Below are 24,818 nucleotides of genomic sequence, written 5' to 3'. Positions count from 1 at the left end.
CCATAGGTCTGAGATAGGGTGCAGGCATTTGTGTTTTTCCGAGGATTTCTCATAATTATGTAGTTCACAAGCCTTACCCTTAAAAATACTGCTCTGATATTCGTGCTGGGAGCAGTAAGAACTTCTGGAATGCAGCGACTCTTACTGATGTTGCCTGTGCTCATGTCGAGTCCTGAAAATACGCTGGACATTCTTCAGCGTAGTGTTGTCTCATGGCCGTTTCTCATACCCAGGTCCCTCCCGAAGCCCACCCCCAGCACAAGGAGTTCTCCAGCTGGAAAACGTTAATTCCATCGTCATGATCTTGGTCTGGTGTTTCTGCCTCTGGGGCCTTTGTCAACACTCCCCAACTAGAGTCAGTGGGCTCCATGGGTCCCTTAGTGCCTTGCATTTCATTGCACTTTTGACAGTGAATTTTGATCCTTTATGTGGTCTCTCCACAAAACCGTGACTGCTTTAGGTGCCAGTACGTGATCTATAAAGAGTAGTTGAATTGAATTGAAAGCTTATAAGGAGAACAAACCAAAAGATGTGGAAAATCCATGAATGGGCAAGACCACATGAATAATCAAGCATCTATAATAATTTGAATTTACTTTATTTCATTTTTGATATCTTAAGAAAAGTTGTTCGGTTTTTATGCGTGGATCCTCCTTTGAAAAACAGTTTCGTTTCCATTTTCTCATATGTCAAACTTACTCTTTTGATTGTCAGGTTTCTGGGAAGAGGCAATCCGTTATATGGTAAATTCATCCCCTGGAATAATTAATTTACCTCACATGAATGAGTACTTTATTCTGAGAACACGCAGTGTACCCTGAGTCACCACAAGACCTGGCTTTAATCAGCACAGAGAAAGCTTTTTAATTGTTCTTTGTCCTTGCTAGGGCTTGACGCTGATTAGTGGAAGATGCTTTCATATTGGGCAAAGTCTTTATTGAGAATATACAACTAGTATTTGGGCTGTATTTTCCTGCAATGAATGAATGAAAGTGAAAGAATTTTACAACATTCTTTCTATCAGTTTAAGTTTAATTCTAAGCAGTTCAGATTACAGAAAAAGTCTCTTAACGTGGGATTAGAGATTAAATTGACCACTCTTTAAAAAGATAAAAACACTTGTATTTATAAACTGAATTAATAGAGGCATGGCTTCACATAGGTATGTAAACACGGACAGGATGGATATATTTTTCATCTTCACAACCAGACATCTGCCTTCACCACTGCCTTCTCTGTGCATACCTCGTCTTTTTGGTTCTAGAGAGCATGACCGTCTGGATGAAGGGCTTTGGGTCTTCATTAACCCAGACTCAGCCAGCATTCGTTCAACATGCTCGGTGCCACTGTATGCAGGGAGCCGTGCTAAGCTTGGGTGAATGCTAGCCCCTCTCCTCTCACAGCATACATCCTGATGGAAAGGAAATGAGCATCCATAGAAGGCAGGCTTCATTGACAGCCAGAACGCAGCCATGGAGTACTCTAGAAAAAAGTATTTGTTGGCATTTTCTATTCACAAAATAGTCAGATGACAGATCATCTAAGTAGAACTGTTTTTCCCCCTTAAGATTCTGTTGAGATAGTATTAGCTGGGCTGAATGTTTTCTGTGCTGAATTTAGGGTAACATAATGATGAAGAAAACATCAAGTGCTGACGAATGTAAAAACCACTAATTATAGTGCTTTAGCTTCTCCATCTCTAAATTGATGATAATCACTGTACATTTATGTTAAAATATAACGTGAGGCAAGATAATAACAAAGCAGAATGCACCAGTGAATTCTATATGTATGGTACCTCTATGTGGTCCCCTGGAATGGAACCTAGCACCTAATACGGACGTGTTTTGGAATGTTATATGGGTCAGATGCTGCAATGGATTTTGAAAACAAAATGACAAACTATTGCGGGAAACAAATTTGCTCCGACCTCTAGGTTCATGTCTCTCCAAATCTATCTACCACGTGTCCTTCAGAGTTCTCTTTCTAAAACACAGATCTGTCCATACCCCCACTATTCCTGTTAACAGTTCACCATGTCATTGATTCAAAACACATTAATGACCTTCCAGACACTATGCTAAGCATTGATGACACTTTTTTGTTTTCCTCATGAAGCTTCCAGTCGGGCTGGGGAAATAGATATTAACTATATATGATCAAAGATATAATCTCTCATTTTTCCCTCTAGCCTATAGAATAAAATTTAACCTCCTAAGCATAACATACAACAGTGTCATTTGTCATTATCTGGCCCCTAACTTCTTTTGTCCTCATCTCTTAACATTATCATTCCCTTCTCTCCAGCTAACAGAATCATTCTGCCATTGCCTGAATGTGCCATCCTGTTTATTTCTTTCATGCCTTTGCACATGGCTCTTCTTTTCCTTGACTTACTTCCCTCTTCTTCTTCCTGCATGGTGAGCTCTTCACTTATCCATAAAGATTTTGCTCAAAAGGCCCCTTTTTTTGTGGCAGAAGTAGTGATTCCCTTTCTTGCACTCCCAAAGCATCGTTTTCATTCCCCGTTTAGAGCACTTGCAGAGTTGTGTTACAATGATCTCTTCGTGACTCTTTCTCCTCTTAGACTGTGAACTCTTGAAATAAGAAGCTGCATTTTATTTGCTTGCATCTTCCTAGATCCTAGCACAGAACTTGACCCAGAGTAGATGCTAAGAAAATGTTGGTTGCTATTAAATTGTTATTCCCAGTCATATTAACTGAATATGATGATTAGGGAAGAGAGACATGCATGGAAAGGGAGAAAAAAAGATGATTCAATGACACAAACTAATAAAAGTAAGGTCACACTGAGACTACTAAAGGCTGATAGTTTTATGTTGGAAGGAACTTTAGAATTAAGAAATTCAACTAGAATCTTCTAAAATGTAATGAGTCTATTTAGGTTATTGTTTTCGTTGGGTATTATCATATTGATGTTTAGAATGAGGATGAGAGGCTGTGGACATCAGGCGTGAAATCTTCATTTGTTTGCATGATGATGGAGGAAGAAAGCTCACCTCTCTGTAATGTGCAGTGCTGCTGTGATGGGATGTGGCCTCGTACCCAAGGACCCTCCTGGCCACATACTCCAAATCCAGGGAGGCTGAGGACAGTCAGGCACCAGCCTGCACCATTCCCCAGCTCTGTAAGTTTCTTGTGCTTCTTTTAGGAAACTGAAGGAGACTCAAATTTATGGTGATAGTTAAGACCGTCAGATGTAGTCATGATCTACGAAGGGAACAGAGAAGGTTTTGTCCTTCTCAATTCCTGACAGGTGTGCACCTCCCTAATCGGAGGGAGACTAGCGCCTTTCTAGTTTTGTGAACTTGTGATGTTGTTGAAGTGAGGTGCCTTGCCTTCAGGTCAGAGTCACACAGCAAAATACCTCTTTGCAATGAAAACACCTCCTGGCTTTTGCTTGAGAGGCCACATGTGTTAAACTGTACAGGACAGATCAGAACGGGACAATGGGACATTTGGAACATCTGTCCCCAGCCCGTAGGGTACATCAATGTCACAGTCATGCTCTCACTTCCTAAACGGGGCCCTGCCAGGCGCCGGGGCCTCCCGTACCCACCGAGGGCGCTCTTCCCTCAGGTATCTCACATGTGCTGGTAGGAAATGCCTTCCGTTACAGCGCAGGGCCCGCCCGAAGCTGCGAGCAATCACTCCTGGGGTCGTGTTTCGGATACAAAGCAACAGAAATTGATCCCGTAGACATTCATGTAAAATTCATTTAGTTTTTGTTCCCACACCAAAGCTATATTTTTCAGTCATTTCTGAATAGAAATTTTTGTTAAATGGCTCATGTGGCGAATGGAAGATGGCTTTTTGCCTGTATGCTTTGCATCTCACCCGGTGACTGAAGTGAACACTGTCTCAGGGGGAAATGTTTGGCATGTTCACAAAAATGATACTCTCCAACCTTTTAAAAATCACTTCTTTGGTTGATAAACCAAAAAATCCAAAGCCAAGAGGGAGAGAGGGAAATAGATTCATATGAGAAATGTAGGGATTTCACCTCTATATTTGTTTTATTTTAAAAAATAAAAGTGATTGGAAAAAGCTGGGTGGAGGGTACCATGGTGTTTGCCATTCTCCACATTTGTCTCAAAGCTTTAATGCTTTATAATAAAAAGATTTTTGAGCATCTTTTCCATAGGATTAGAGAATTTCAGGAAGTAATATGGCTATTATAAATTGTTTTTGTTACAGATTTTCAACTTGGCACCATTTAAGAAAGGCTCATTAGTTTGTGTTACCGTGTATATGTCTTTTCTTTATAAAACTTATTATAGTTCAGATTCTTAATCAGTTTAATCTGGCTTTTGCCCTCAGTGCTTTGTATTGTGCAAATCTTACTTTGTAAAGACTGGTTAAAGAAAAATTAAACCAAAATATAAAAGATGAAGATGTTCAGAAATGTAGTTAATGAACGGTTTCCATTCAGGTGGGGGCTGGCGAGATGGCCTGTGTGGGCTCGCTCAGAGCAATGCCACTCTCCACTCTGTTCTCCCCAGCTCTAGTGCCTGCTAGTGGAGATGCCACTATTTCATGTCAAATCAGTGTGACAGAGCTCCCACTAGCTTCTGTCACCAAGCACATGTGAGCAGCTCTGGCCACAATCATTTGGGGACAAGCACTTGGTTGTGGCCACCACACAAGGGAGATAAATGCCAGCACCAGTGTGGTTGGCTGAATAATGGCCCTCAAAGATCCCAATCCCCAGAACCTGCAAATCTGTTCCCTTACATGATAAAAGGGATGTAGCCAGGGTCGTTAAGTTAGGGTCTTGAGAGGGGAGGTGGCAGGGTCATCCAGGTGGGCTTGATGAAATCACAAGGATCCTCTGGAGAGGGAGGCAGAGTCAGAGAAGGAGATGTGGCCAGGGAGGCAGAGATTGGCATGATGCGAGCACGAGCCAAGAAATGTAAGCAGCCTCGAGAAACTAGAAAAGGCAAGGAACAGGTTCTCCCCAGAGCCTCCAGAAGGAATACAACCCTATTAGCACCTTGATTTTAGCCCCAAATCAAGAAGAAAGTGAAAGTGATTTTGAATTTCTGACCTCTGAAAGTGTACGATGATAAATTTGTGTTGTTGTAAACCACTCAGTTCTTGCTAATTTCTTACAGAAGCTGAAGGAAACTCATACAAACAGGCTTGTGCTGGAGAAAGGGCTTGGCAGGGGATTAAGACCTCTCTCTCGCCAGAGATAATCGGGTTCACTGAGAGTTTGGGAAGGGCAAGGTTTAAGTCCTCAACAGTGCTGGCTTTGAGTCAGATTGCCTGGGTTAAAATCCTGGCGCCATCATTTATGAGCACTGTCATCTTGAGTGAGTGGACCCCTGTCTGCCTTTGTTCTCTCGTCTGTAAAATGGAAGGGTAGCAGAGCCTGCCTCAGAGGCTTGTTATGAGGTTGAACTGACATAATCCACGCAAAGTGTTTGCACAGTACATGCACAGAGTAGAGGTGCTGTAAACGTTGACTGTTACTGCCTCCGCCCTCAGCTATTCAAAGGCTTTGCTGTGTGCTTGTGGCTGCTGAATTGTATTAGCCCATTTAATAAGGCACTCTTTCTTTTGGGAACCACATGAATTATGCATTCTTATATAAATCTAAAGGAAATACCCGCTCATTCTGGGGACAGTGACATTGTGGCTAAATGCATGGTCCTTGGGTTGGTGAGATTTTAATTTTGTTTTAATAGGGGCACAAAAATAAATATACACATTTTCTATGTAAGGAATAGGTCTATTCATGGTGGTCAAATGTGTTCCTGGTTACCTGTTTAGACCTTAACTCAGGGAGCCTTTAGGTTGCATTCTTCTGCCTATCCTTGTGCTCACAGTAGGGGGTTTTCGTGAAACATCAGGAATCTCAGGGTAAGGTAGTCTTCTTTACCCTGAGACTGCCTTACCTGCAGCCACCCTTAGTGGTTGGAGGCAGCAGGAGGAGTGCTCTCAGAAACATTGTAGTCCTAGCCTGATGAGAATGTGGAAGAGTTCCTAGATGGTGACCTATACTTGGTTTATGGCATGGTTGTCACTCAGTGGAGGGCATGAGGCTCACTCGCATTCTGTCTTTCTGTGTCATCCTATAGCACCTTCTGATAATGAAGTCCTTTTGGTACCTTACAGTAACTGTGTCTCTTTTAGTGGAACCTAGTATGAGCTATCACCCAGCTCATACTAAATTTCCCTCTGTGGGTGGCATTTGAGTTGGTCAAGGGTAGCATTCCAGACAGAGAGGAGTGTCTGTGTGCAATGAGGCAGGAAGAAAGCAAAGAGCAGGGCACGTTTGGGCCATTACAGACAGTCGAGGCACATGGTGTGTGCGGGCTGAAGAGAGGGTAGGATGTGAAGCTGGATTATCCACTGAGGGAAGAGTGTGAAGTGCTTCAGGTGTCCAACTTCAGAGTGTGGACTTGATCTTAGAGCCCTTCCTTCACAGAGTGTGCACAGGTGCTGTATTACAGTAGATCTCATGGGAGGGGAAAGCGAGAGCTCTGTGGTTCCAGAGTTTGGGAAACACTGGGGAAAACAAGCAAGAGAGTTTCTTTCCTTTAGGAGTTCTCAGAGCCTCCCAATTCATTTTGAATTTCCCAGAAGTAGATACTATAGAAATGATACCCAGAACTAAGGCATTGGGATAAAAAAAGAGTGAGTGGGTCCAAGATATTCGAGGTGAGGGATCAAAAACAATTGGTGACCAATTAGACGGTGATGGAGGGGGGACACTGAGGAGACGTGGCAGGGAGGAGAAGTCCAGCGCCACCACAGTTTGAAGTTTAAGATTTTAGGCAATAGCTTGGCATTTTAGGCGATAGAGGAATAGAGAATATGGAAGTGGTTTCATAGGCAGATAATGGGTTTTAAAATTATTATGTATTTGTTTTATTTGTGTTGCTGAGAGCATAGCTGATGGTGCCAATGTCCACAGATTTTTGAGAATGTGGCTCTGCGGTAAGAAGAGCTGAGGGGGACTAAAAAGCTGGGTGGAGCCTGCTCTCTAGTTCTGGGTGGAACTACTTGAATAGTTTAAGCCATGGTATTGATGAAGAACTCCAGAAATAGTAGGGTTTCTAAGGATGCAAATGACATTCGCTTGTAAAAAATCAATCAATCATGTTGTAATCCTGGACAGAGGGTAGAGCCGTAATTTAGCTCTTAAGTGCTGACTCTGATATTCTGATTAGGATCATTGTCATGTTTAAATAGAAGCTGTATCCCTTCTTGCAGAATCACTGCATGTGCAATGACTATGAATAAGTACGTGGAAGAAAATGTATCTCAAAAATCCTACACCACCATCAAGTATTTCATGAAGATGCTGAGCAGTGTCAGCGAGACCCTGATCTTCATCTTCATGGGCGTGTCCACCGTTGGGAAGAACCACGAGTGGAACTGGGCCTTCGTCTGCTTCACCCTGGCCTTCTGTCTGATCTGGCGAGCACTGGGTAACAAGTTTATTTCCCAAGGAAACATTCAGCACTGCTCAGTAAACGATGCGGCTTGCTTCTCGTCCTTCCCCTTTGCTGCGGCTGCTTCCTCTTCTTCGTCTTCTTTGTTTCTTCTTCTTCCTGATCTCCTTCTTCCTCCTCCTCCTCCTCGTCTTCCTTAACTTGTTCTTCCTCTTCTCCTCTTTCTCCTCCTCTCCCCCACTTCCTGGTGTCTTCTTTCCTTCCCTGAGTATCTTCATGCTTTTGCTACAAATCAAATTAACCTCTCTTGGCTTCTGTGATTCCACATTTTCACCCACTATCCTGGAACAACAAAGGCCCAGGGGCTGGTAATACTAGTAAGGCAGGGGAGAAGGGAAAAGATCTTGGGGGCTCTTCTTAAAGACTTTGCCCTGTCACAGAGGAATTTCGAACGAGTCTCCGTGTTTTCATGTTCTGGCCTCACAGTCTGTTCTCTTTGGTTTTGTTTTTCTTCTCAGGTGTCTTTGTCTTGACTCAGGTCATTAATTGGTTCCGGACAATTCCCTTGACCTTCAAGGATCAGTTCATCATTGCCTACGGAGGGCTGCGAGGTGCCATCTGCTTTGCGCTGGTGTTTCTCCTTCCTGCTGCCGTGTTTCCTCGTAAAAAGCTGTTCATTACGGCTGCGATTGTAGTCATTTTCTTTACTGTCTTCATCCTGGTGAGTAGAGGTCTTCTGCCAGCAGAGTCTCTCCCTTTCCAGGAGGAAACAAGATCTTTCAGACTATCTCAGTGAATTCCTTTTAAAGGATGCAGCATCGCAAAGGTGTGTTGAAGCTTTGGTAGTTATGATATTAGGGAAAATGGTATTTCCTCATGTCACTAGATTGTGCAGGGGCCTAAGAGGGTCCAATTTGGCCACCTGACCTACATAGAGGAATTATTATTTAAGGAAACTCAGCTAAGTGATCTAAGCTTAGCACCGGAAACTTACAAACTGTGATTGCTAATCCTTGTCATTTGTCCTACTCTCTGACCTAGTGAATGTACTCATTAGATGCTAGTTGTGTGATGACCTTCCAACAGCTCATTGACATGAATGGATGCTTAGCAGTGTGTGCCTTGGCACGGTGGGATGAGTGAATACAAGTTTAATATTGGGAGGCAGAAAGTGTGGTAGGAAGAACGTGGGTCTGTGTCAGGATCCCGACTTTGCAGGTTAATCGATCTCTTTAAGTTAATAAGCCAGCCCTTAGGAGATTCCATTTTGCAGATATTGATTTAGTAAATATGTATTGGACTCCTGCTGTGCGCCAGACAGGGCTCTGGGAGCTTAGGATCCAAAACACAGAAGTAACCCCGTTCCTGCAAAGCTCACATCTCAGGGGGGAAGGCAGACGCCAGACAGTAAACATAATAAGTAAGTAAATGATAGCATATGGTAGGGGTGAACGGTGCTGTACAGTAAGGGGTGGGGGCTCAGGCATGGTGAGGGTGGAGTAGTGAGAGGGGGTTACAAGTGTAAATAGAGTTGTCATGGAAGACAACAATGAAAAAATGACATTTGAGCAAAGGCTTGTGGGAGGTGACGGAATTAGCTAAGCCAAAATCCATTCCAGGCAAATAGGAGGAAAGGGCCCAAGTGTGAAGGCAGTGCGTGCTTGGCTGGTGTGGCTGGAGGGGCGGGAGGGGTGAGGTGAGGGATACTCTAGAGTCCTTGGTCCTGTGGGGTATGCAGGCTGGTGGCAGGACTTTGGCTCTTCTCTAAGTGAAATGGAAGCCATCAGAAGGATTGGTGCAGAAGCGTGATGTGTTTTGACTTACTTCGTAAAAGGATCACCCTGGCCACTGTGAGAAGAGTCTGTTAAGAGGAAGGGGGAGAAGTGGAAAGCAGTGTGGGGTCGATGCAGTCATCAGGCAAGACCAGGTGGTGGCAGTAGAGAGGGTGAGAGCCTCGAATACATTCTGAGGGGGAGCCTGCAGGATTCCCCAATGGGCTGCACGTCGGGTGTGAGGGAAGGAGGGGTCACGGAGGACTCCAGGGCTTTTGGTCTGAGCAGCTGGAACGATGGACTTGCCCTCCAGTGAGAAGGGGGAGGCTGTGGGTGGAGGAGATGGGAGCAGGAGATGGGTGGCTCAGTTTGAGCACACTGGGTTAGGGGTGGCTGTTACACCCACAGCGGGAGGTGATGAAAAGACAGGGTCTGTGAGTCTGGAGGTCGGGAAGGAGCTCAGTCCTCAGCAAACAGCTGGTATTTGAGGCCATGAAACTGGAAGGGATTGCCAAGCAAGTGAAAATACATGTTGAGGAAACCAAAACAGAGGACCAAGAAGTGGGCTCTGGGGCAGCCCAATCTTAAGACATGGGGGAGGAGAGGGGAGCAGCCAAGGGGACTGAGAACGAGGGATGACTGAGGAAGGAGGAAAAGCAGGAGTTTTTTTTTTTTAATTTAACAGTCACGGAATGCTTGCTCAGTGCCTGACTCAGGTGTGAGCACCTTTCAAGTTAAGTCATTTAATCCTCCTAACAATTCTCTGGCTTGAAACTCTAGGAGGAGTCACTGTTATTGTTCCCATTTCATAGATGAGGAGACTGAGGTTAAGTACTTTTCCCAAGTTTACACAGTCAGTAGAAGGTGGAGCAGGGAGTCAAAACTAGTTTGGTGTTCACTGTAAGTCAAGCGTCTGGTGGAGTGCCTGGTGCATGGTAAGTACTCAGATTTGTAACTCATTGTGCTTCTCCTCACTCCTTCTAGTCAATTCTCCAAAAAGCAGTTCATTCATTTATACTCCCAACACCAGGAACATGGGTGGTCCTGTCCAAGGAATCCTGGAGAAGGATGCTTTGGAGACTTTCTCTAAGTTTAGAAATGACCACTTTCCGTCCTCCTGTTTGTCCTCATACCTTTAAAATGCCGGTTCCCATGAGTGATGGCTTCCAGGTGTCAGCACTCGGACAAGGGCTTTCCTATATGCACGATCTCATGTCATCCTTAAAACAAATCTATGAGAAAGAGACCAGTGTTACCCCAGCTAAGGAAACTGAGGCTCAAAGAGAGAAAACAGTTTGTTATAGATATAAATACTAGTTTTGGTTCAACCATCCCATGTTGGTTTGAGTTCCCTTCTTATGCTCAGGGAGATGCCTGGGTGTGAGGAGAAGCAAATTTTCTTGTCTTCATCTTGTTTTTGTAGTGTTTATAGGATCTTGTAACAATTCATCCAGTTTGCTACTATCGTGCTTTGCCTGAGGCAAGATTGGGAAGTGAATCGATTTTGCCTTGAGCATTTTAATCTCTCAGGAGCGTCCTAGGGCACTGTGCTTAAGAGGGAAAGTCAGGCAGGGGTGAGTGACTCAGCACCTCTTCCTAGGCTACCCTGTCCTTATGAGCCACAACAAGCCCTGCCAAGGCCTGGTCAGTGCTCTGCACTCCTCTCCATGCTCTCAGAACTTAAGGTGTCACATATGAGTATCAAATACGAAATAGAACCATGTCAATCTAATGCGACTAGGAACTGGGTCACTTGGAGATGACTGTGTCAGCCATTATTATCTACACGAGAGCTTCTCAAATGTCTTCAGTGCAAAACCAAAGCCCCCCCGCCCCCACCGCCAAGGTCGTGTACACGTGCATTGGTAAAATACAATAAAAATGGCTTATAAGAAAGATGTAATGCAAGAGAGGATATACCAAACGCAAGCTCGAATTTTTTAGTTGTTAGATTCAAGACATAAAATTACATTTCTACAATCAGAACAAACATAGCATAGGAGAAAAGAAAAGTATTACAAAAAATATACTATTGTTCATTGAACGTTACACTCATAGTGTTTTGGTTTTTTAGAACCATAACTCAGCCAAAAGATATAAGTGAATTTTTGATTCCCCTCATTTAAAGCCTACACACCGGCTTTGAGTGGACACCATGTATATCAATATTTGACATTAACAAAGTTTTTAATGTAACAAATTAAAAACAGCAAAGGCAACAAATGAAATAGTTTAGCATGGATTGTCTGTATTTTGTATTGTAAAACTATCAAGTTAACTCTTTGGTGATGGAGATTTTGGGGGGTCAGTGTTTGGAGTCTGCGAGCAAACCTCGTGAACAGTCTTCTCCTCTGATTAGGTTGAAGGATCTGCTGGCGGAGCTCACTGTGATGCTTGGGGAGAGGAATTGCTGTAGTTGCTCACCTTCTCCCCTCTCTCCTTCATTGTCATCTGCCCCACCCTTTTGTGTGCAGAGTGGAGACTGAGGGATGTTGCTTGGGTCCTTAACTCTGACCCCTTTCTCTCCCTCTCATTCTCTCACCCACCATTGGCTATTAAGAGATTGTGAACACACACATGCACACGCATGCAAATACACGTATGCTCCCCTCAAAAAGGATCTTTTTTCCAGGACACATCAATAATTTAAAAATTCAGGGGCCAGCCCCGTGGCCGAGTGGTTAAGTTCATGCACTCCACTTTGGCGGCCCAGGGTTTTGCCGGTTTGGATCCTGAGTGCGGACATGGCACCGCTGGTCAGGCCATGCTGAGGCGGTGTCCCACGTGCACCAACTAGCAGGACCCACAACTAAAATATACAACCATGTACTGGAGCGATTTGGGGAGAGCAAGCAGGGTCGGAGGGGTGGGAAGAAGATTGGCAACAGTTGTTAGCTCAGGTGCCAATCTTTAAAAAAAAAATTCAGGGAAGAAAGCCTGGAAGGAGATACCTAATGGGTGACAAACATAGTAGAAATAATTAATTATAATTCAGGTGTAAAATTTTGCCTTCTGATTAAGAGCTATACATTCTTCTTCAAATGACAACTTTTATGTTGATGGGCCTATCATTAAACTTTAAAATGGCTTTCCCCCTTATTTCATTATTTCTTATACGATAAGCTCTCCCACCCTGATCCTGTTGAATTAGCACTATCTTCTGAAATAGAATCCCATGTGACGCATGGTTGATTATCAGATACCAAGATTTATAATGAGAATTTTAACATTCTTTGGATCACGTTGATAATTAGAGAAAGTGGCCTCTTAATGAGGCACGTTAACTGTTCCTAGAATACTGTCTTGCTTGTGGAATATAGAATGAGTGAACAGTTCTGATTCCTTGGACGTGTAAATTCATTTTCTTTTAAATAAGATTGGTGATGTTACAGAAAATATAAGCTGTCTCTCTTATTTTAAAATAATACTCAAGATTGGGAGCGAGGTAGAGGCCACTAGTAAAGAACTCAGGCATTGGATTGGAGTAAGGCTGTTCTGGGTTGGTACCCCGGTCCAGCTCCCCAACAGCCTCTGTGAGCCTCAGTTTACTGAGCTGTAACATCTGGATAATGGTTCCTCCCTCCCAGGCAGTAGGGAGGAAATAATGTATGTAAACACAGTACCTGATGCAAGGTTTTAACCTGATGATTTACTGTGTTTTAGAGATAACATTAAGTAAAATGGTACTAGAAGAAAAAAAACCTAACAGCTTTCAATGCACTGTTCTTTGAGAGGAAGAATGATTAGAATACGTTAGTTATTATTTCATTTATCCCTGTGTCAGATAGCAGATCCTCAGAATTCAGGAAATCCACTCAGTGGTCCTCTAGAAGTCCATCAAGTCCTTTGAGTAGCAAGACTGACTGGATTTCGAGAGCCGGCAGTCGCTCTTTGCCTCCGTGGCACAGTAGTGTTGTATCTGCTCTAGCTCATTCTCCAAAATGGGGAGGCACCTGGGATCTTACCCCACTTGCCAGTTAACAAATCAGCCTGTTAAATTTTCATGGATGCTTTCAGAAGACACCTGACACCTGGGTCGGAGACAAAGGACTTCATCTTTATTACTCATGGCAAAAGCAGTAGCCAGACCTTCCTGTTGGTTTCTGTCAGTTTTCCATACTCCTTGTCCCGTGGGGTGACATCATGGGCCCATGATGGATGTTTGCATATGCAGTGGGCTGCGTTACAGGAGACAGACCCTGAGCTGGAGGATCTGTCACTCTTTGTCTGGGGCTGATATTGCCTCATCTCTCAAGCTTTTTCATTGCAAACACAGCCCTGAGAAATAGCCTGGGTAAACAGTAGTCAGGGCCTTGCCTTATGGGGTGCCCCTTGTGGGAATGTGTGGGAACACTCAGGACACATGGTGGGGTGGCCTTTCCCAACAATCAAATACACTTTGCTGACTTTGCCTCTCAAACTGAAATGATGATGCCAACTATTTTATAGACATTGTGAGGGCCTTCAAATGTGCTTTAATTTGTTAAATAAATGGTCATTTGTTTTATATATATATATATATATATAATGAAAAATCTCTATATTTAATTAACATAAACCATTACTAGGTAGCATTCCCTGGAATTCAGAAAAATTTATTTTGTTCCTACAATAAATGGCAAGGATTTTTTTAAGATGGAAAAATGGAGGTAAATAATTTAAGATGTGATAAAAAAAAACAATAAATGATAGTTCTATGGGGTTTTGACTGAGCAACTAGGTAACGGAAGGTGAAATTTAATTTTGTACCAGGGGAGTGTTGGGTTTGAAGGATGAGAAATCAGGTGTTTGGTTTTGGACGTGTACATTTCGGACATGCATATTTGCCTATTTGATGTCAAATGGAGATGTTGAATAGGCCAACGTATATATAGGTCAAGAATTTATGGGAGGAGACGGAGGGGAGATATACATTTGAATCTTATCAGTATACACAAGTCAGCCCCGGTGGTCTAGTGGTTAAGATTCAGAGCCCACCACAGCCCGGGTTTGTTTCCCCATCAGACAACCACACCATCCATCTGTCACTTGTCATACAGTGGCAGCTGAGTGTCGCTGTGATGCTGAAAGCTATGCTGCCGGTATTTCAAATACCAGCAGGGTCACCCATGGTGGGCAGGTTTCAGTGGACCTTCCAGACTAAGACAGACTCGGAAGAAGGACCAGAGACCCATTTCCAAAAAAGCTGGCCATGAAAACTCTGTGAAGAGCAGTGGAGCCTTGTCTGATAGAGTGCCGGAAGGTGAGAGGATGGCAGAGACAGACTGAGCAGGGCTCCACTCTGCTGTACACAGGGGCGCTAGGAGTCAGAATGGACTCGATGGCAATAAGAACAACAGCATATAGATGGTTTTAAAAGCATGAGTCTGGAAGAAACTATTCAGGGAGTGAGTGTAGAAAGAGCATAGTAAAGAGGGCATGCCAATATTTAGAAGTCGAGAAAATGTTGAGGAACTAGCGTTGGAGACTGGAAAAGGTGAAGAATAAAGTGGGAGCAAGATCAGGGGGTCTATGCAGCAGTTAAGTGAAGCAAGTGTTAAGGAAGTTGCTAGAAACTGTGACAAATGCGTCGGCAAGGTCAGGTGAGCTAGGGACAGAGAAGGGACTGTGGGATGCAGCACTGGGTGATGAGGGGCCATGTCACCGAGCACTTGCGGCAGATGGTGAGGACGAAACCCCCGTTGATTGGATTCCAGGGAGAAGGATAAGAGAGAAATTGGGGGTGGGAGATCCGGGCAACCCTGTTGAGATCTGATAGAGGAAGGAGGTGGTAGCCAGAGGGAATACGTGCCCAAAAAGGGCTTTTGTTTCTGGTTTTTGCAGATGGGAGCCATAACAGGGTGTCTGAACACTGGTGGTACAGGAGAGAGAGAGACATTGATGACACAGTAAAAGGAAAGCATGGTTTAGGGGAAGAGACAGACATATGACAGCTGGTGACTGTGCAAGATGATAAGTCCTCAAAGAAGGAGAGACAGAGGGGGCTGAGACCACGGAGTGAGGGGTGTGGGCACCCACAGTGGACGCTTTTATGATTCTCCTTCCATTCCCCTATTCCAAAACAAATAGTGTACCGCTGGGCTCATGACCTCTGTGACCGGCTTTGTAATGTGAGAAAAGCCTTGTGGAGGATAGCATAGCAATGATAGTGATATTTTTTAATAAATAGTTTCTTTAGGTTTTCCTGGAAATTGTCTACTAAGTCAGCAAAGAAATATAAGACAGTTCCTCCCACCTCTTTTTTTTTTTTTTTGCAAAATTTAATGCCAAAGAAAACAAAAGAAGAAATTATTGTCTTCTGAAAGAAGGCTCAGTGTCTGTTCTCATGGCAGTTCTTTGTCCTTCCTCGTGTTACTGAGAGCAGAAGGGTGCAGGGTGGGCAGAAAGTAGAGGTGGAACAAGGTAGAAAAGGAGTCTTCCTGGCTGGCTGTTGCGCGGCGGGGCCGGCTGGTGGCTGAGCCCCTTCCCTCAGGCCTGGCTCCCAGGTGCTCTGTTTATTGTGCCGAAGCGGAATGAATGCTGAAAATTTAACTTGTGTTTTGCAAATATGTTTTTCAGTGGTTTGATGGAAAACTAAGGGGTTTCTTTATATTTTTGACCTATGTAGATGGTAACAAGCTGTTTTCTAAGCCTTATCAGGTTTCTCCCCAGGTGACCTAAATTAGGAATTTTCCAACGTGGTAAAATAAGGTGACTTCTCAAAGGTTTTTTTTTCTCTCTCTCCCAACCAGACACGCAAGCTCCTAGAATATAACATGGAGCTTGGGGAACTTTCTATAATGTACACAGATGCCACGCACTCTACCGCCACTATAGATAGCTTGAAGAAGGAAGGAAGGGGAGAAGGGAGGGCGAGGAAGGAAGGCAGAAGCCATCCCCTAGGTCCTACTGAGCATGACATGACGACAGTAAATAACTCAGAGGAAGGGGTGACTATTAAAAGGAACTGTTTAAACAAATACATATTTTTAAAAGACAGTGTCAATCTCCATTGCATATAATCAATATGTTTTATTAATTATAAACTAAAATATGTGGTATTTTTAGAAACTCGATTGATCTGGGCACCAGGCCACACTGGCTTCCATAGTAGATCAGTCTAGTTTTATGTGTGACGGTGTGTTCACTTCTAGATTATCCGTCTAGTGAAAGGAATCACGTAAGGATTAGGGCAGGCCCTATGTCCTTTCCTTATTTTTATCTCCTATATTTACAAATACCAGGCACTCATTATTACTTACTAAATGAATATTGATAGAAACAAAGCATGTGAAACAATACTTAGTGTCCTTAGAACACATTATATAGTATTAAAAATTTTATTGATTTTGTTAATTTTTTTCCTGGAGCTATTATTAAACTGGTGGCGTCATGGAATCTGGAACTCAGTAAAATCACCCATCTCCATAAACCCCATGTTTAGACCCATTTTCATTTACATAAGTGAAAAATTACAGAATATGTGTTGGTTGGAAAACTGTTATTACCTCCTATGTTATTTCAAAGTGGCAGACTGAAATGCAAATAGAACACAAGGTATGTCTTATCCCAAACTGGTCAAAATCAGTTCATACTTCAGAAAGCTAAAGTTAAGCTGAAAAAGGCCCAAAGGTAGATTGATGGAACAAAATGACGATCTCCTGTAAAAAATGTGTGCGTGAGTATCACAGTTAGTTTATATTATCAAAGCATTCTTGAAAACTTGAAGACATGCGGAAAGGTGAGACAGAAATCAAATGCATGGCAGGGAGGGTCTCTCACCTCACCCGCCACAGTCCGGTAACCCCTTTGATACATGGATTCTTCGTGCCAAGTAGTGGCAGCCATCTACCAACCAAGCAAGAAACTTGGGGGATCTTCCTTGACCCCACATTCTCACCCATTTTAGTGCCAGTATCATATATCAGTATCATATATTAGCTGATTGTTTGTTTTGACATCTAGAAGTTCCGTATCAGTCTTCTTTTTCTAAATTTTTCCGATTACATTTACTCTTCCAGACTAATTTAGAACTAACCTCTCAGGTTCTGTTAAAAACGCTTTGGAATATGTTATTGGAATTATATTGCATATACATTGAGGGAAAATTTTCATCATAATATTGTTAAGTAATCCCATCTAGGAACTGTATGTGTCTTCTTAAAACTCAAATCTTTTTAATATCTTAATTTAGTTAAGTTTTATAGTTCTTTTTGTAAAGGGTTTGTGCATTTCATGTAGGATTATGTATATATATACATGTGTAGAGAGAGTGTATAAGTATAAATAGATATTTAGTATCTATATAGTATACGATTATATATTAGTATTTTATTTTATATATTCTCTATCCAGTTTTCATTGCTATTGTTTAGGTGTTTATTTTGTTTCTTTTTGTAAATTAGTATATGGGATGAATTTGTGCATGTTGATTTTATGCCATTACTTCTCTAAAGTTGTTATTTTTAAATGAAAAAGAATTGTAGATTTTTTAGGACCAAAAATAGGTCATCCCTGAGCCACAAAACTCTTGTCATCCGTTTTCGGTATCTGTGCTCCTGCCTTTGTCTCTTATGTAATTGGCTGGGACGAGCAGAGCTGGGTCAGACCGCAGATCGGGAGTGTCCTTGCGTTGTTCCCAGTTCTAGAGGAAGTAATTTTAATGTTTCATGATTAAGTCGGATGTTCACTATAGATTTCTGGCAGGTATTTTTTATCCTATTCCTCTTCCTACCTTACTGAAAAGCTTGTTTCTCTCCCCTTTCTAAGTTCACGATGAACATGCCCACACCACTCTGTGCTCTTGTCATCTTTTGCTGGTGTTTGGTCTCTGCTGGGATATGCTTCCGACATCTTTTAAGACTCCTATTCAGTGCTCCCTCTCTACGAAGCCTTTGCGGACCCTCCCTGTGCACCTCTCTCATTCCTCCTTTCCCCACTTGTAGCTGTTTTTGGTTAAGTCCTTCTCCCTGTAAGACTGCGAAGTCCTGGAGCTGAGGTCCTTAGCTCTCCAGCTTTGTGTCCCTATCCTCAAGCTGCTGACATGTATGCAGAAGCAGCTCGATTAAAATTGTTCTAATAAATGAAAGAATCATTGAAAAGTTTTCTATGGCTAATGCAACAAGTGGGTGATTCCTCTGACTTGGATAGTACTTTATGATTTTTTAGAATTGCTTTGTTTTTCTATTTTTCAGAATTACTTTTCACTCTCCTGCATATTGTCCATTATTTTGTTTCTAATAGCAGGTGTTGGGACATGGCCCTCTGGAGATATGCCGGCTATTAAAGAGGAAGAAAAAATTAACAAAATGTTGCATATACTGTCTTAAATCTTGGGAGCAGGATATTTTTTGTTGGTTATCAAAGCTTAGGAGAATAAAAGTTATTCTTGAATTTTTAATTTTATTTTTTAAGAAACTTCGCTTTTTTTCCTGTGAAGGGAATAACTATCCGACCACTGGTGGAGTTTCTTGATGTGAAGAGGTCCAATAAGAAACAGCAAGCTGTGAGTGAAGAAATCCATTGTCGGGTAGGTGTTAACGTGGAATAACTATTTAAGTGAGAAAAGAAAAATTGTTGGAATAAGTCAAACAGCTTGGCACCGAGGTGCTCATCTCCTAAAGAAGAGGGAAATGGCCGAGGGTACGAGAGAGGGAGGCTGAGAAAGGCCTGCACTGGGGGAGGAGAGTGGAGGGGGCCCCGCACTGGCTTCTCCAGGTTCGCCTGCCCAACTCCCACACGAGCAGAGGGACAAGGAACCCCCTTTTACTGCTTCTTTCCACCTGAAAATGTTTGTACTTGAACATTATTACCATAGTATGTTTTCCAAAATTATGAGCAAATTGTTATGATGAGAAAAATAATCTAAGAATTGCATAATATTAGTATGAAAAACATCAATTTGTTTGAAGAGAAATTGTTTTTTATTGCTTTCAGTAAAAACAAACAAACAAAAAAACCAAAGAGCAAAAACTATCAGAGTCTTTGAAGTGTCTTTTGTTGTTAGTGCCATCGAGTCAGCAGCGCCCCTGTGGACAGCAGAGCGGACCCCTGCCTGGTTTTTTTGTGCCATCCTCTCTCCTTCCGGCGCTACATCAGACAATGCTGCGCTGCTATTCACAGGGTTTTCATGGCCAGTTTTTTTGGAGGTTGGGTGGCCAGGTCCTTCTTCCTAGTCTGTCTTCGTCCAGAAGCTCTGCTGAAACCTGCCCACCATGTGTCCCTGCTGGTATTCGAAATCCTGGTGGCAGAGCTTTCAGCTTCACAGCCACACGCAGCCGCCACAGTGCGACAACCAACAGATGAGTGGTGTGCTTCCCTGACCAGGAAATGAACCCAGGCTGCTGCGGTGAGGGCACCGAGTCTTCACCACTAGCCCACCAGGGCTGGCTCTTTGAAATTTAGACATGATATAAATAGAGTGGAAATTACTGATTTCAGGTAAAAATTAATCAATTAGCCTGCTTTTTCTGTTTTAGTTTTTTGATCATGTGAAGACTGGGATTGAAGATGTTTGTGGACATTGGGGTCACAACTTTTGGAGAGACAAGTAAGAAGGCCTTGTGCCATTATATTGTGAAGTGGCTCTGGATCACTCTGGAAGTGAGACTTATTGACTTGTGGTATTTTTCAGAGTTGCAAATCTTTCTTATGTTGTGCCATAGTACCTCCTTCAAGATAAATTGCAGCTATAACAGACCTGGAACGATAGTAGCTTTAACAAGATGGCAGCTTATTTCTCTCTTTTGTAATTAGCCAGAGGTGGCACTGTGGGTTTAATAGATGCCCTATGTTCCATGGGCTCCTCCTGGTGTCAGGACCTTTCTGTCTGCTTGATTCCACCAAGAATCTCCATTTCCCAGGGTTCTTCTTGGAACAAAATGGCTGCTCCAGCATTAGCCATCATGTGCCCATTCCAGGCTGCATGCATGTAGGAATAAAGATAATAAAGAGGCAAAAAAATACTTATTAGCTTCCTCCTAACCAGAGTTCTCAGAAGCTTCCACACAATTCTTGGGGTTATATCGCAGGGCCTGGCTCTATAAGGCCAGGACTCAGTCCGATGGGCATTTTTCCCTGCAGAGGAAGCTGAGGAATGCAGTCTGCTTAAAAACTGGGGGTTTCATTCCTGTTGGTTCTGCCACACATGTTGAGGGGCTTTGTCAAACGCAGAGCTTCAGAGCACCCGAGGGTGTGAATATACAAAGAGAAATAACAAACGTTCTTAAAGCTACATTCTCTGAAAGATTGTGTGCGTTTATATAAATGTGTCTATCTATCCAGCTATATCTGTCTATATATATATTTTTTTACCTTTAAAGGCTCTGTGGTGAATAAATAAGATTCAGTGTCTCTCTTCAAGGATCTTATAGTTGAAGTGGAAAAGGTAGGCTAGCCGGGCAGGATTAGGTCCATGCTTTAATATACACTGAAAAACAGACTTACGGGATCAAGAAGTAAGGGCTAATTCTGACAGCAGGGCTGGGACAGTGGGTCAGGAGCCAGCTCACACCGGCTGGTGGCAGCTGACTGTGCGCCTCTCCCCCTGACTCTATGTTCAGTGCCGTCCACGTTGGTAGTTTGGATCAGCCAAGGCAGAGTGTACCATGGAACCGGCAAATGCCTCAAAAATCAGGGCCTTTTTTTTTTTTTCCATAAAGCAGTTTGTAAACATTTACCAGCACATCACTGGCTAAGAAAGACTTGAAGGAGGCCGCATTTCAGCTGGTCCCTGGAGACAGAGGGACAGGTTCTAAACCATGGATAGTGAATTCTTCTTAGTCCTCTTGCCTTTTCTTTCCTAACTTGCTGACAGATTTTTCCCCTCCTGCTGATTTACTTGAAGTTGCCCAAACTACTAATTTATGTAATTTCACATAAGGGAATCTTCAAGTGCTTACTCTTTGCTCACATGTTCTGACCTGATATTGTCTACAGAAGGCAGATACACTCAGGCCTCTACAATTTTGCAATATAATAAAGGCAACAAAACAGTCACACAGCAAACAGGTGTGTATGTGTGTGTGTGATATCATTAAGTAATAAAATGAGTTATGAAGACTTTTAGGGCTAGAAAAACTTTTACAAGCCCGACCACACTATTTACTAATGTAGAAAGGTCCCTTGGATCTAGCCTTACTTCCTAAGTAAAGGAAAAATATTTTATTTGTATGGAGAGTACCCAATTTGCCGCACGAAGGCAAAAAAGTAAAAAAATATGGCAAACTAAAATCTCCATTGTAAAACTACACACAAAAAAATGACCATTAATCTTGGGCAGTAGTCGTGTTTTTGGAGGCAGGAGGTAGACCAGAGAACCCTCACCATCTGTCTGCCTCGTGACTTTCTGTGCTACCCAACTTTATGTCCCGGGGACCTTCCTAACAAAGACGGATCCTGGTCTGTGCCCCGCCGGGGATACAGAGCTCTCTGCCCCTGGTTCTCTATTGTTTTCATAGTCATGCCTATTTTCCACCCACCTCCTTACTTTCAACTCAGTCACTGTCTCCTTATCTCTGGCATCCTGTCCGGCCTTCCCTGAAGTGATAAGGGAGAGTAGTAGCCCAGAATGGTTTGCTCCTTTTCAAAAGTGAGGATTGGACTAAAGATTTATACCCGTCCTCTGCCTCCTGAAAAAAAATAGGGATGAGTAGGTGTAGGATTCAGGTCAGCAGGCCCTGGGGCAACGTTAGCAGAAGGGAGAGATGGACCCTGTGGTCTGGTGGATTTGGTCTGGAACTCAGGCGAAAGAACATCAGAGAAAGTCTGGCTACGTCCTCTGTATCTTAAGCAGAGACAGTCTATCTGTAGGTACGTGAGTCTGTTCCAGGCCAACATCCACAGGCTGCTAGGCTTGTTGCATGATAAATAAAGGCGGCAGAGCCAACTTTGCCCTATCTGAAAGGTAATCTTATTCCATATCTAACATTTTTCCCTGCAGTGTACATACTTCATTTAGTAATTTCATAACCCTTATATATGTCTATTCATGATGTTTTCCGGTTAAATTTGAAATAATGTTCTGAATCGTCGGGTACACTGTATATGGCAGGTAGAGCAGGGAAGTTGGTGTGGAGGGATTTGGTGCTGGCACACGCCATTTATAAAATTAGTTCTGCTCAGATCCCATTTCTGGGGTGTACATAATTGTTGATGTTACTAGAAATGACATAAAATAGAAGTGATTGTTTTAGGTGTGTTTGGTGTCTTTCCCTCTCCTCTGAAATCCTTCTGCTATGGGTTTCTGGTGGTCCTGCCAGAGAAGTCTTGAGGCATTTGATCCTTTGAGAATGAAATGGGAGGGTCATGCTGTAGGGACGTTCCTCGAACTTGGCAAAAGAGTCTAATGATGGAAAAGGAAGCGCCTCTCTGTAACTTGCCGCAGAAATGAAAGGTGTGGCAATACAGCAAAGAAAGAGGGTGCACAGTTCCTACACTGAATAGATCAGATGTCATTGTCCTTAGTGTTTATTCTTCCTTTTGTTTATCACTTGTGAAAAGTTAAAACAATAGTAATAATAAAAGAAGTTTAAAAAGATGTCGTGTTGCTGCCAGAAGTCCTGGCTTAATGGACCTAACATAAAATTTAAAATAAACTTAGAAAGAAGTAGGCCCACTGTTTAGTGTCCTGGCCAGTCAATAGCAAAGCACTTTAAGGGTGACTCTCTTTAATTATTCATAGCCCTCCAGCATTTAGAACAAAGGACTAGCATCAAGAATGTGGGTTAGTGCTGTTTTCTTCATAAGACAGGTATGTCTATAAACCTCCTTGGGCTTATGATGATTGCTGTAATACACTTATTTCTTTCTCAACAAATATTTATTGCATGCTGTTTCACTTATGTATTGGCACAGTAATGTTACATAACGAGCCACCCAAATCCTTAGCTGTTCAATGTAGCAGTCACTTATTATAAAAGCACATGAGTTGAGAGGCTGAGAGTCAGTTGGTCTGGACTGGGCTTCATTGATCTGGGCTGGTCTTGCTCATGTTTCAGTGGTTGTCTAGTTGTCAGCTGATCCTGGCTGGCCTTCTCTGATGTGACTGAATATCTTAACTCTGCTTCATGTGACATTCACCTTTGTCCTTGGACTGATGACTCACTCCATGTATATTTTTCTTGTGGTAATTGTGAAAGCACAAGAGGCAAGCTCTAATGAATAGTCCCATTTTAAGCCTCTGCTCCCATCATCATGTCTGCTAGTAGCCCATTGACCAAAGCAAGTAACATTATTGAGCCCAGTGGCAGGAAGCAGGACAAGGCAGGTCACCTAGGCCATGGTGGAAGGACGTTGCCAAGTAATATGGCAGAGGGTGTGGATATAGGGAGGGAATTGGGACCGAATGATCCATTCTCCCATATATGCCTACAGTGTGCTAGGCTCAGTTTAGGCACAGGTGACACGGGGAAATAAAAACAAAACCAAACTGCTATGGAGCAAAATATATCGGGGAAGCAGAATAGGAAGTGCTGCAGGGGGTGACATGCAGTTTTAATGGGATGGATAGGAAAGGCTCTTTTGAGAAAATGGCTGTCAAGGAAAGACCTAAAGGAGGTCCGTGAATGGGCCCTGCAGGTGTGTGTGGGGGAAGAGTGTTCCTAGTAGAAAGGATAGGAAGTATGAAGGCCCAGAGATGGAGCATGGCTGCAAGTTTCCAGGACAGGAAGGAGGCCGATGAGCGGGACCTGAGTGAGAGGAGCACAGTACCAAGAGGTGCAGCCCCAAATGGTGGAGGGCCTCCAGGTCATTGTACTTTTTACTCAAGTGAGATGCAGACGAATGATATAGTGTGAAGACGTTTTAACAGGATCACTCTGGCTTCTGTATGGAAGATAAGCTGTAGGAATGCACTGGTGGAAGCAAGGAGACCAATTAGGTGCCCACTGGAAGAATCCATTGGGAGCCGATGGTGCACCAGGGTGATGTCAGAGGAATTGTAGGAAACACTTGGATCCTGTATGTATTTTGCTGGTGGAACCAACAGGAGTTGCTGATGGAATAGACATGAGTCTTACCTTGCTAGAGCTGCTATAACAAAACACCACAGATTGGGGGGCTTAAATAATGGAAATGCATTTTCTCACAGTTCTCGGGGCTAGAACTCCCAAGACCAAAGTGTGAGTAGACTTATTTCCTTCTAAGGGCTGTGAGGGTAGGATCTGTTATAGGTCTCTCGCCTTGGCTTACAAATGGCCTTCTTCTTCCTGCCTGTTCACAGTGTCGTCCCTCTGTACATGTCTGTGTCCAAATTTCCTCGTATTATATAAAAACCAGTCACACTGGATCCGGGCCCACCCTCATGACCTCATTTAACTTAATAAAGACCCTGTCTCCAAATACAGTCACATTCTGAAGTCCTTCAACATGTGAATTTGGGGGCGGGGGAGGGGAGGGAGGAACATTTCAGGCCATAACATGGAATATGAGAGAAAGAAAAGGATCAAAGGTGAAATTAGTGTTTTTGACCTGGTAACGTTGTCTGAGATGGGGAAAACTGTGGGAGAAGATCAGTTCAGTTTGAGCATGTCAAGCTTGAGATGCCCCTTAGATACCCAAATGGAGATATTGAGTAGGAAGATGGAGATTCGTTTCTGGGGTTTAGGAAAGAGTTTGGAGCTGGAGATGCAAATGTGGGAGTTAT

General features: G+C 43.1%; 1 protein-coding gene across 1 annotated transcript in view; it reads left to right on the top strand.

Moving 5' to 3' along the window:
* SLC9A2 (solute carrier family 9 member A2) overlaps positions 1-24,818 on the top strand; it is an 88,518-nt gene that overhangs the window by 49,507 nt on the left and 14,193 nt on the right. Inside the window, exons 4-7 of the mRNA XM_014854121.3 lie at positions 7,243-7,460; positions 7,943-8,145; positions 18,615-18,704; positions 19,654-19,724. Coding sequence (XP_014709607.2) covers positions 7,243-7,460; positions 7,943-8,145; positions 18,615-18,704; positions 19,654-19,724 — 582 coding nt within the window. The remainder of the gene's footprint in view (positions 1-7,242; positions 7,461-7,942; positions 8,146-18,614; positions 18,705-19,653; positions 19,725-24,818) is intronic.

Source organism: Equus asinus, chromosome 6, assembly GCF_041296235.1.
Source record: "Equus asinus isolate D_3611 breed Donkey chromosome 6, EquAss-T2T_v2, whole genome shotgun sequence".
Lineage (NCBI taxonomy): Eukaryota > Metazoa > Chordata > Mammalia > Perissodactyla > Equidae > Equus > Equus asinus.
The sequence above is the reverse complement of the archived record's forward strand: the minus strand, read 5'-3'. Positions and strand labels throughout refer to the sequence as shown.